At 50.9% G+C, this 12,616-nt stretch overlaps 1 protein-coding gene across 3 annotated transcripts; it reads left to right on the top strand.

Annotated features, from left to right (window-relative positions):
• Positions 1-55: 55 nt before the first annotated feature.
• Positions 56-12,386, top strand: Gucd1 (guanylyl cyclase domain containing 1). 3 transcript variants are annotated; one of them, XM_060369359.1, is made up of 6 exons: positions 56-192; positions 6,939-7,023; positions 7,758-7,923; positions 9,059-9,150; positions 9,351-9,592; positions 10,220-12,386. In XM_060369359.1, the coding sequence occupies exons 2-6, from the start codon at positions 7,013-7,015 to the stop codon at positions 10,309-10,311; spliced, it is 603 nt and encodes a 200-aa protein (XP_060225342.1). In that variant the 5' UTR covers positions 56-192; positions 6,939-7,012; the 3' UTR covers positions 10,312-12,386. The 3 variants fall into 3 exon arrangements, with proteins under 3 accessions (XP_060225342.1, XP_021509430.1, XP_021509429.1); XM_021653755.2 differs by lacking the exon at positions 56-192 and adding an exon at positions 567-786 and having other exon boundaries at positions 9,480-9,592; XM_021653754.2 differs by lacking the exon at positions 56-192 and adding an exon at positions 574-786.
• Positions 12,387-12,616: the final 230 nt, after the last annotated feature.

The following is a 12,616-nucleotide window of genomic DNA, read 5'->3' on the forward strand; positions in this document are numbered from 1 at the left end:
ACGCTTCCTCCTTACTACGCCGGCTGGGAAACGAGATCTCCAGCACTATAGTTCCGGCACTGAAGAGGGCCCGAGGACCTCCGGAAACATCAATCCTCGAGCCCGAAAAGGAAAACCCCACCTTTACAAAGTACTCCAGGGACGAATTAGGCGGGATTTAGGCTTGAGCCCAACGCTCTGGGGCGACAGGAGGTGAGGCTCGGACTAGGAATTTAAGCATTCAATCCGGTCGCCTTCAGGGAAGGGGCGCACTGAGCACGGGAGACATCACTAATCACCTAACGGGAGTCGGAAAAGGATTCCCTAGAGTCTCGGTGGATGAGGCATTGCGAGGGACCAGAGCTAACACCTGAGGCGGCAAAGGGGCAGATCTAGCGGAGGGAAAGTGCAAGAGTTTGCGGGGACCAAACGTCGCTAAGGGAAGGGCTTTGGGGGCGGGACTCAGGAAGGAGGCGGGGCTTCCGGAGAACGTTTTGGGGCTCGACCCGGGGGTAGCGCTTTATGGAGGAGAGGTGGGTGGACGGGAAGAGGCGTGGCTTATAGAATGGGCGGGTTTCCACGTCCCAGACCTGGAAGGGACCGGGCGTGGCTTGAGGCGGCCTAGCCTCCGCCTACCCGTCTCTGAAGCGCGGAGGCGGCGGCGGAGGGACTCTACGCGCGCTGGCCGCGCTCGCTGCCCAGCAGAAGTCGCAGCTGCAATCAGCTCCAGGCCGGGGCCATGGGAGCCCTGCGCCACCCGGGTCATGAGGACGGAGGCAGAGGCAGCGGGGCAGCCGCTCGAGCCCGGTCAGTGCCTCTCGAAGGGCCTTGCCCTCGCTGGGGGAACCGAGGGGACTCCGCCCTAGAGCCGGGCAGGGTCTGGCCGCGCGACCTTGGGCAGTCTGCGGCATCAGCCCAGCCTGGAGCTTCTAGTGGATCTTAGCTAGGTGGCTATTTCTTCGCACCTTTCTTCCTCCACTTCTGACTGCTCCTGAGTCTCCCGGGGCTTGAAGCCCAGGGAGTTCTGAGAGCAGTCAAGGGGAAAAGTCCAAGGGGCAAAGGCACCACCTTCCCCAGAAACGAATAGTCCTGCTTGAACCACGTTGGGTGATCCTGTTCCCCGGGGAACTGTGGAAAGCCTGGAGCCAGGAGAATGGGCAGAGAATGGCCTGAGAACACTCAGCAAAAGGGGTGGTTGTTTTTTCTGGCATCCCAAAGTCGGCGCTTTTGTCTTGCTCCTGTTCTCTGGTTCCCTCTGCCCCTAGAAACCTCGAGCCCCTTTGGTTCCCCATTAGTGGGGAAAGCGGGAAGCCATAGTGGAGCTCTGCTTAAGGCACAAGAGTTAGTTGATATTAACAAACTATTATAGCAAGGTGCTGTCTCGGGGGAGGGGGGGTCCAGGGGTTTGGAGATCCAAACCACTTAGTTATAGAGTGGCATCACTTTCAGGGAGTGGTTCCTTCTGGTTGTAGGCTGGAACAGGGCTTGGACCTAAGCTGGAATTCCCTCCTCTCTTAACTCCAGTTACCTAACACTGTGAACTTTGACAAGATCGTTGCCCTTTCTTATCCTCTGCAGATAATGGCTCACTTGTGTAGGGCGCTGAGAGGCACAGGCAGTGTTAAAGTGTTTATAGACTGTAAAATTAGTTTTCATAAATCCCAGTAAAGTAGGCTACTGCTTTTTTTTTGTACTTTTTGAGGTGAGCAGACAGTCTGAGAGGGTTAAAGTGTCCAGGAAGAGTTCACTGCCTTCTCTCTCTTGTGACAACCAAACACCTGAAGCCAGGCCCGGGCTTTCTCCAGAGCGGACTCTAGTTCTCAGATGGAGTACTGGCTTGGCTTAAGGCATCAATATCTGCAGCACTTTTGGGCTCTGAATGCTAAAGCTGTTATCAGGACAAATACCAGGACCTCTTCCACCCTTATCATCTACCCCCAGAAAACATCGTCTCTGTGCTAAGGATCAGGATAGTCAAGCAGGCATGTTTGGCTTGTGAGGCCTCAGGATCTAGGAGTTCTAAGCCGAGGAAAGAGGAGAGACAGCTGAATCTCTTAGGGGCCTGAGGAGCAACTGTCCTGTACCACATTTTACAACAGTCTAAGAGAAGGCATAACCCAACAAATTAGAACCAGAGCTCAGGCCACAGGTTAAGGAGGAAGCCTTCAGGAGAAGGTTGGGATCTGGAAGCCTAGAATGAATGGGCACTTTGTAGTGACAAGTAGGTATTTCAAAGGACGGGAGCTTTAAAACAAACCAACCAAGAAATCAGAAACCTGTTCAACAGCAGAAATAAGTGTCATCTGTGGTTGAGGGCTGGGAAAAGGCAAATGCAGTCTTGGCCCTGCATGCCCATCATAGGATTCTCAGGCTGACCATCAGGAGAAAGTAGATGCCCCCTCTGTGAGCATATTAAAGGGCACAGAGAGATGGAGAGAGAGACAGAGAGAGTAGAGGGAACAGAGCATTTGCATGCCAGAGATGAGAAAGCAACATTCCAGACCAATGGTTGAATAAAAAGAAAACCTGGATAGTGGTCAGCCTGAGTAGATCAGAGCAGAAAGGCTGGTTACAGACTTAACGAGGGTTCTGAAAAGGGAAGACACCATCTTGATAGAGCTATACCCGCACTAGCATATTGTGGGAGAACTGTTTTAGAATGTAAGTCCCTGGAGACCAAGGTTTACGTCACCTTGGTGTGCCCAGAGGCTATCACATCAGTAAGTGTGACTTTGTGTTTTTTTTTTTTTGTTTTGTTTTGTTTTAATTTGTAGCACTGGGGATTGAACCTAGGTCCTGGACAGTGCCAGCCAAGTGCTACATCCCCAACCTCAAGCATAACAACAGGTTACTACTAAACCTCAGGCAAGGAAACAGCAAACAAGACATTCCCTGGTGTCTTAGTCCATTGGAATAATTCATAAACAAGAGAAATCTTATTTTCTCAGTTCTGGAGACTGGCAATTCTAAGATGAAGATGCTGGCAAGTTCAGGACAAGATCCATCCATTCCTTCTAGAAACTCTCTCCAGATATGCCCACATGGCAGGAAGAGAGGAAAGGGAGAAATACTGTGTCCTTGTACAGAAGAGTATGAGAAAGATAAAAAGAAAAAGGCCCATGACTGTTAGCATTCTTTCTTTCTAAGATTTCCTTTCTAAAATTTCAGGTGTCTTGAGGGTTTTGTCTGCATGCAGGTACCCTCAGAGGCTAGAAGAGGATGTTGGAACCCCTTGAAGTAGAGTTACAGACAGTAGAGTTACAGAGTTATAAGCCACCCTAGGTGCTTAGAAACTGATCTGTGCCTGGGTCCTTTGCAAAAGCATCAAGCACTTTTTAACTGCCGAGCAGTCTCCAGCCATTTAGTTTTAATTGTCAACCTGATACAATCTATAATCGTGTGGGAAAGAAATTTAATAAGAAATTGTCTAGCTCTGCTCTGAGGGATTCTCTTAATGCGTTAATTGATCTGGGTAGACTCACCCTAAATGTGGGTAGCTCGATTTCCTGGGCCACGCCCCAAACTGATAAAAAGTAGGAAGGACAGACATGCATTTATTTTTGGCTACCTGTTCTTGATTTTGGCAACGATATGACTGGCTCTCTCCTACCACTATGACTTCCCAGAAATGATGGATATAATCTGGAATTGTGGGCCGAGATAAACCCTTTTCCCCCTAAATTAATTTTGTTGGGTGTTGCGTCACAGCGACTGGAAAGGAAACCAAGACAGGCCTAGGTTAGTGTCTCCTCACCTTTTACAAGGCCAGAATTCAGAGACCCCATGATTGGGCAATTACTTTCCTAAAGACCCAGCTTCTCTTGTTAAAGGTTTTATTTTATGTGTATGAGTGTTTTGCTTGTGGGTCTGTCTGTATATCATGAGTGTGCTCTTGGGGCAGAAGAGCATTTGGAGATCTCCTTGAACTAGAGTTCTATCTGGTTGTGAGCTACCATGTAGGTGCTGGGAACTGAACCTGGGTCCTCTGGAAGAGCAGCCAGTATGCATAATCACTAAGCCATCTCTTCAGCCCCCAAGACCCAACAACTGCTTACCACCACCACTGTGGGGTTTATGTTTCAACATGAATTTTGGTTTTTGGTGAGGGGATGCAGACTCACACCATCACTGTTGTTCAGGAAGCTCAAGGTCTAGGGGGGTGACAGTAGCTTCTTTTGTTACGTTTGCCAAGCACTGAATGAAATAAACAGGATGTCATGAAGGCATGCCCTTCCTACCCATCAAATTCAGAGTCAGATAGAAACTTCTGAGGCGATTTTTGAACTAAGGCTGAAATGGCAAGAACAGTAGAGAATCAGACTAAGGGGGCCATGTGGGTAAAGGCACTCCTGCACAATTAGGACAGCTGGGTTTATAGCACAACCAGAGCAGATGAAGTGAGTCTGGCAGACCCAGGTTAGGCAGGGACCTGCAGGCCGTTGTAGGTGGTTAGGGATGAGAGGTAGCTCAGTTGGTATAGTGATCACCCAGCAGGAAGCCCCTAGTGCCATCTCCGGAGCCACTAAAAGCCAGGCAAGGTGGCCTGTGCCTGTAATCCCTCAGGAGGTGGGGTATAGGATCAGAAGTGTTCAGCGTCACCTTTGACTATTGATCGACTTTGAGGACAGCCCAGTTTTTTAAAAAGTATGTAGTGGGGTAGTCAGAACTTCATTTATTTTTATTATTTAGATTTTACCTTTTTTGTGTGTGTGTTGTGTATATGTGTGTTCTCATATATGTGGGTGCATGTGTGTGCATGCACGTGAGGCCCGAGGCTGACATCAGGTGTCTTCTCTTACTCAACCTTGAGTTTGCCGTTTCTGTTAGTGTGACTAGCCAGCTTGCTCTAGAGGTTTCCTCTCCATCTGCTTGCTGGGAGTACAGGCAGGGGTGGGTTCTGGGGATCTGAACTTTGGTCGTTACCCTTGAGCTCTTTATCTACTGAGCCATCTGCCCATCCCAAGGACTCTAAGGATTAGAAACTGTAGATAAAATTCCTCAGGCTGCTGTGTGTAGGGACAGGTGATGGGACAGGATGTGGGAAGGGGTCAGACAAGACCGAATCTACAAAATGTTAAAAGGCCAAGGGCCTTGGAAAGACTTAGGTTGAGAGGTGTTTGGGGCAAAGGGAATGATGGGCATAAAGCCTCAGCTTGGCCTAGGCCTTGCACAGCAGGTTCACATAAAACATTTCTCATATAAAACATTATGCATATAGTCGCTCCACTTACTTATTGCATTCGGTGTGGTCGCTTGGTGGTGGTCCATTTCCTGGAAGAGGAGGCAGACACAGAAAGGTCAGGTGGCCTATTTGCCATTACGTCCTGCCTCCCACAGGCACACCTGGAGGTGAAGGGCCAGGGACAGTCACGAGTCCCTGTCCGGCAGGCTACAGATCAGATCTGTGTAAGGGCTGCATTCTGTAACCCTAAGTGTGAACTTGGGCTGAAAGGATTACAATGGAAGGATCAAGGAATAGGCAATGACCAGCCTGGGGTTATGGAAAGCTGTAGAAATAGTGGCCTTTCAGCCAGTGTCTGAAGATAGGGGAGAGCAGGAGGAGAGGGGATGGCTGGTAGGTGGACTCCTGCATGACTCTGTATAGAGGTAGTCACCGGCCGGGAGATCCCAGAAATCCTCAAGGGGACTCCAAATAGACCTGCTTTCCGTGTGTCTAGTAAACGAAGTGGTGACCAATCTAAAGAAGTCCCTTCTGGTTTTGTTCTTTTTTTAACTTAAAAATTTTTGTTTTATGTGTATTAAGCATGTGTGTCTGTGGGAAGATGTCAGATTACCTGAAACTGGAGTTACAGACAATGGTGAGCTTTCTTGTGGGTGCTGAGAACTGAACCTGGGTCTTCTGTAAGAGCAGCCAGTGCTTTTAACCGCTGAGCCATCTCTCCAGCCCCTTCCTCCTGTTGTTTTTTTTTTTTTTTTTAGTCTGGATTGCCCTTTCCCCTTTCCTTCCTCCGTCTCTGTGTGTGTGTGTGTGTGTGTGTGTGTGTGTGTGTGTGTGTGTGATTTCCGCCTATCTCAGTGTCCTGAGTCTTGTGATTATAAATTTGTGTCACCTTACCCAGCTAGACTGAACTTTGTGCGTATTCACAGGCTAAGGTCCTGCAGGTCACCGGCCAGCTTGTCCTCCCCTCAGGGCCTCAGCACATGCTGTTTGCCATCCCTGCTGTGTTCTCTGAGGCACACCCCATTGTTTTCCTAACCTGCTGGCTATCTGCTAAATCTGTTTGCTCTTGCTTACACACTGGAACTGGACTTTGCTGTGTCACTTGTCACTATGCTGCAGCACATGTGCCAGGATCTTGGAACATGAGGAATAGCAAAACTCATTCCAGTGAGAGGAGGGTAAAGAGTTGCCTGCCCTGAGTCAGCCAGTGCCAGAATGCCTAGGTGTGCCCCTTTCTGCTCATGTCACAGCCTGGAATGGACAGGCTGAGAGGTTTTCCCAGGAACCATACTAGCTGGAGTTTGGAGGAACATTCTGCTTAACTAGCCTATGTGACATTTCTTTCCTCCTAGCCATGGTCTTATCTGAAACACTGAGGAGAGGGGCAACACTTTAGAAGAGTGAGTTCCAAGGTTAGCTCATGGGAGAAGCCAAAACGTGTGTGGGAAATTGCGTGTAGTGACACCACCCCCCCACACGCCAAGTGTGAGGGGTCATGGCAGATGCTGATGCTGCCTAGAGTGGGCCCTGATGATGCAAAACTGAACATGCTGAGTCAGCAGCTAACACTGCTTTGTCTTAAAGTGGGGACCAACACACTGGAGGATTTTGAGTAGGGCTAGCTGGCTTTAGTGCTGGTGGTGTAAGAGCAGGGGCTGTGGGCCAGGCCCTGAGAGCCTGTGGAGGTTCAGCAGCAGTTGTGGTGGTGTCTCCAGTGGGGAGGCCACTGGCGGGCACCGTGGGGAGACCCTGACTCCTCGCCCTTGCTTCTTTGCAGGGGACTTTGTGCAGCTGCCTGTGCCCATCATCCAGCAGCTGTACCACTGGGACTGCGGCCTGGCCTGCTCCAGGATGGTGCTTCGGTGAGTGTCTACCCCTGCTGTGGCCCAGGGACGAAATGGGAAGCAGCCTGGAGGAGATCCAGCATCTGTATGGGTTGGCTTTGTTTGAACCGTGTCAGGGCCCAGCTTCCATTTAGGCCCTGTCGTATCTTAAACATGAACCAAGGGTGGATCAGGCTGCTCAAGTGTTGGCTCAGGTGATGCTTGGGATGATCAGGGAAGTCCCAGGTGTTGAGGTGGTGGCTGGTTCACCTTTCAGCTCTCTGATAGCAGAATGCTACATAAACATAAGAATCTGGTAGTCTGAGGCGGAAAGGACTGTTACCATCACCAAGGGCAACAGGAGGCCCAGATCAGTTTTCCTTTATCTACCTTACAGACAAGAATTCTGGGAAAGATAGAGTTTGACAAAATGTTTAGTGCCTGCAATTTTGAAAACTACTGTGATCCAAGTACTTCATCTTAGATATGCAGTCACTGAGGCCAGAGAGCAGCAACTTCATGTGAACTTCCAAGTTCACGTAGTCCATAAGAGATGCAAGAACTAAAATCCAGGCCCTTCACTCTGGGGCTCAGTGTGCCAGGCACCTGAGCCCTGAAAGCCTCAGGTTGTACTCAGGTACCAGGTGGGCATGCCACGGAGGTTTCATGATACAGGATCAAAAGTGCCAGCAGTGGCTGTGGCACTCAGATTGGAGGGTCTGGTCTAGCTTTGCTCTAAGAACAAGCTAATTTCTTTGCCCTCTTGCCCTCAGGTACCTGGGCCAGCTAGACGACGGGGAGTTTGAAAATGCCCTGCAGGAGCTGCAGCTGACCAGGAGCATCTGGACCATCGACCTGGCCTACCTGATGCGCCACTTTGGTGTGAGACACCGCTTCTGTACCCAGACTCTGGGTGTTGACAAGGGTTACAAGAACCAGGTGGGCAGCTCCCACTGGGAGGGCCTTCTGCACACAGAAAACCAGAGGCCTAGGCCACCCACTTCTCATACTCACCCAACTATCACTCACCCAGTTTTCACACTCCACAAGAGAGGATGGTCAAAGCCTGGACACTTGAGTAAATGCACGGGTGTACAGCGACCGGTGGTAGTGGCAGGGACACTACAGATACACGTCCTCGAGGTCTTGCCTGTATGGAGCTTCTCCACATTGAGTCCTGGACTGTCTGCCTTTCTGTATCTGTCTCCACTGTAACACAGGACAGGTTAGAGGCTGCAGAGTACACTGATCTCACATGACTATCATTGGCTTGTTTTCTTCCTTCTCGCCAGGTAATTGGTACCCTGGAAGAAAGCATATATTGGCTGTCTTGTCTGCTTGTCTGTCCTTCTCTCTTTTCCCCCTCTCTTGAAAAAATCAAGCCATTGTAGGTGGTTGTACCAACACACCAGTGAATTCCATCCCCTTGCAAAGCCAGAGCCGGTCTTACCTGCCCTTGAGGCGATCTTGGCCCAGGCGCCAAGACTTGGCAGAGTAGTCTCTGCTGGCCTCCTTGGCAGAGGGACTGTCACATGGTGACCAGTGGCAGTCAGCCTAATTCTTCTGTGAACCTTCCATGCCAGGTAAAGAAGGCTACTAAATCTTAAGACAGAAAAGGGGACCTGAGAACAGGATGTCTTTGGCCTGCCTCCTGGGGCTCTGGTCACATGAGCACCAAGCAGAGTATGTTCTGTGACTCACACTTGACTACACTGGGCTGTGACTGAGCCGTCCTGGCAGGGGTTAGGAGGGCAGCCTTGTCCTCCGTGCTCCCCTGCTTTAGGCTACTACTCACATCTACCAGAGAATGGCCTGACCCATCCTCCTCAGGAAGCTGCTCCAAGACTTCTACTTTCTCATCTCTTGAGCATCCTCTCCATGCCCCTGTGTGGTCCTGTCCACTCTCCAGCTAGGGCCAGACAAAGCTTTCATCCTGGGCATGCTGATAAAGCTGCTTGCCCGAAGTAGGGCTCTCGCAGCCTGTTACCCCTACTTCTGTAACAGTCTCTTTGTTTTATTTGAATGGAGTGTGTGCATGCAGGATGGGTGACTCCAGTCTGCCCTTCTCTGTCAGTCCTTCTACAGGAAGCACTTTGACACAGAGGAGACCCGGGTGAACAAGCTGTTTGCACAAGCCAAGGCCTGCAAGGTGCGAGTGGAGAAATGGTAAGCCTTCCCACCCCTCTATCCTGGGTCACAGTGACAAGCCAGGATGTTGCCACTTGCAGGGAGCTCAGGGCAGAGGGCAGACAAGCCAAGTCCTTATGTATTGTAACACTGAGGAGGGGGTGTGAACTGGGGGACCTCAGTCTGGGAGGTGGAGACAAGAGCCCACTGGCACTGGTTGACCTCCCTGCTGCCCACAGCACAGTGAGCGTGCAGGACATCCAGGCACACCTGGCGCAGGGCCACGTGGCTATCGTGTTGGTGAACTCAGGGGTGCTGCACTGTGACCTGTGCTCCAGCCCTGTCAAGTACTGCTGCTTCACCCCCAGTGGCCACCGCTGTTTCTGCCGCAGCCCCGACTACCAGGGCCACTTCATCGTTCTGCGTGGCTACAACAGGGCTACTGGGTGCATCTTCTACAACAACCCAGCCTATGCTGACCGTGAGTGCTGGGTGCCAGAGGGCCAGGGTGGGCTGTGTTTGCTGTCCCCTGTGCCTTGACCTCACAACTTCCTCCCTTTCAAGCTGGTATGGCTGATGTCTGTCTCCAGAGCCCCTTCTCCTGGGATTCTGTCATTAGGCCTTGCCTATTGGGTCACAAACAAGCCTGCTGCTATCCTGGCCACCAGCCACCTCTCCCACACTACCAGCTTCACCCCACTGCTCAGGTCCCCAATAAGTTCTCTTCCACAGGCTATAGTCCCCATTCTTGGACTTCATGGGATAGCCAGAACACGAGCTAGCAAGTCTGGCCAGACTGTTCACCATCTTTACATCATGGTGTGGAGAAGGGCTTCTTTCTCTGATCTGTGTGGCCTGAACATATGTAACATTCTTTTCTTCCCATTTGGACTCCCTTTCTCTATCTGCTAAACTGGAAAGGAATCAAAAGAAAGAATAACTCATAAAGGCCAGAGTGCACAGGAAAGGTTTCCTAGGGGCGGAAGTCTTATGCTGAGAGGTAGTGAGACAGGTAGAACACAGAGCCCATCCAGTCAACCTGGGTACCGGCAGGGTGGGTATCTAACCCACCCATTGACCTGACTCCGGTCTTCCCCACACCCGGCAGGAATGTGCAGCACCAGCATCAGCAACTTCGAGGAGGCCAGAACCAGCTATGGCACAGATGAGGACATCCTCTTTGTCTACCTGGACAGCTGACGGCAGGAGCTGGGCATGGCTGGTCCTCAGACCCTGTGTCCTTTCCCAGTCAGGCCCACTCAGGATGCCCACACCCAGGGCTGCTGGGGCTGAGCTTCAGAACTGTAGTCTCAGCCTGTTTGACGAAGACTTTGGGAACTCTGACTGCTTTGTCCACCACTGTCATCATGCCGCTTACCCTTAACACCCTGTAGTTGCTGGAGACAACCCAAGAGCATCGAGGGGGAGTGTGTCCCAAGACCCTGAGTCCGACTCCAGCTGTGCACAGAGGAAGACCTCAGGTCTGACTCCCAAGGCAAGGGGAGAGAAGCATGTGTGGGATGAGCACATCCAAAGCCAGGCCTGTGGCTCTGGGCCACTCCAAGCCCTATAGTAGGTGGTGTCATTGCCCTCTCCTGCCTCCCGTGGACTCTGGTCTCTGGGACTGGTTACGAGGCCTTTTTATCATGCAGTGTATGCACACCTCAGCCATTCTGAGGCTCTCTGACCCCTGGGATGCTGACGCCTTCTTAGCTTCGAGGTACCCTCCTGTAGAGTGGAGAGCCTTTAGGACTGTGCAGGGCCGAATGGGTGACAGCAGAAGAGGATGTGCTAGGAACAAGGAGTTGACAAGAGACTCCAGAGAGCCCCTGCACCCACAAGGCCTCTTGACACCAGCTTGTCTTCCCACAGCAGTATCTGCCCTCTAAATCTGGGAGCCTTTTGAGGATGGGTGCTAAAGGGTCTGTGCTCCTGAGACTGCAGGCAGCTTCCCATCCATCCTTGCGTTCACACCAGGAGCATTTGCACAGAACACTGGGTCTCTTCAGTCTGGAAGAAAGGCAGTGTCAGTATCACACAGCACAGCAGATAGCATCAAATAGAGCTAGTTAACTTGTCTTTTTGGTCTTGATAGCAAGGGTGTTGTTTTATTGAGACTTCAGTTTCCACTGTGTGGGGAGTAAGACAATAATAGATACAGGTACTTTGAAACCACTAACCCTTCTTTACACAGGGCAGATAGGCCAGAGCAAGTCCTTTCTTAATAAGATGGCTGGCCTGGCCTCGCCAGCTGTCTGCATGGTGAAGCTGCACCAAAGACAAGTGAATGGGCTCTTCCTATAGGGACTAGGGAGCCCACTCCTCATGGGCTCTCTCTGATGAAGAACAAAGGGTACCCCAACAGCCTCCCACCATCACTGTACTCCAAAGGCCTTGGTCTTTCAGTGTTCAAGGCATGGCGTGGCAGTAGCTGCTCCCCCTACCACTAGCTGCCCCCGTGGTAGTTTGACGGACAGAGGCGGTCCGTGTTTACAAGGGCAGTCAGACCACTCTCCCATAATATTCTTCAATATTAGATGAATCCTTGGGCTGAAGGAGGTGCTGTCAGCTAGGCAGCCACTCTGGGTTTCAGAGACTAGTATTGGTTTCAGTATGGTCTCATTTCCATTGCCTTAATGCTGGGTGGCCCAGGGCCCCAAGGAACTGGCTCCAAGCTCAGAAGTCCCACAAAGCAGCTATGGGTAGGGGTGTCCTCAGAGGAGCTTCAGGTAGGACTGACTGTAGGAGGAGATGAAGCCTTCACAACAGATGGATGGGTGAGGTATGGCACACATGCCCATAGGTGCTCATGGGAGGTGGCCTCCGTAGGAGGACGTCATCTTCACCCTGAGGACATCTCAAAAATACGTAGTCCCTGGACCCGGGTAATGACTTCTCAGGGCAAGTCACGAATTATCAAGTCCTTTATCTGTAAGAAGAGCAAGAAAGCTGCTGTCTTCAAGATCTGCTTGTCCAAGGAGGGTCACAGGCAGGGCGCACGACACACTGTGTTACATTGCACTAATCATGAGAATGGGCTAGAGAAAGCCTCGTCATCATAAAGTCCCACAGTGTGTGACACCCATCACTTTTCAGCTTCACTTTTCAGCAGCCCAGTGTGGGCTCTGAGGCCTCCTGGGGACTGGAGATGGTTTTGTTCACTCGAGCCACAGGAAGATGAAAGGGATCTTTTGCATAGCAGAGGATTTTATACATATATATATTTTGTTTGAAATGAGCCATTCTCAATAAATATTCTCACTGTACAGTGCTAACCCTCTTTGTCTGGCCTTTGGGAAGCTGTGTTGGTTTGCAGAATTCCTGTCTCCCTAAATCGTTTTGTGACTGCTGGGAACCAGCTTCTTGGAATGCTATATCTAGTTTTTCTGGGACTAGAATTTCATTTTCTGCCTTCAAGGCCTCAACCCAGTCCTTGACATTGGACAAGGCTAGGATAGACAGCACCTATGTGTTTCAGAACTCAAGACAGGCTCTTGAAGAAGAT

Source organism: Meriones unguiculatus, chromosome 16, assembly GCF_030254825.1.
Source record: "Meriones unguiculatus strain TT.TT164.6M chromosome 16, Bangor_MerUng_6.1, whole genome shotgun sequence".
In the NCBI taxonomy this organism is placed as follows: Eukaryota; Metazoa; Chordata; class Mammalia; order Rodentia; family Muridae; genus Meriones; species Meriones unguiculatus.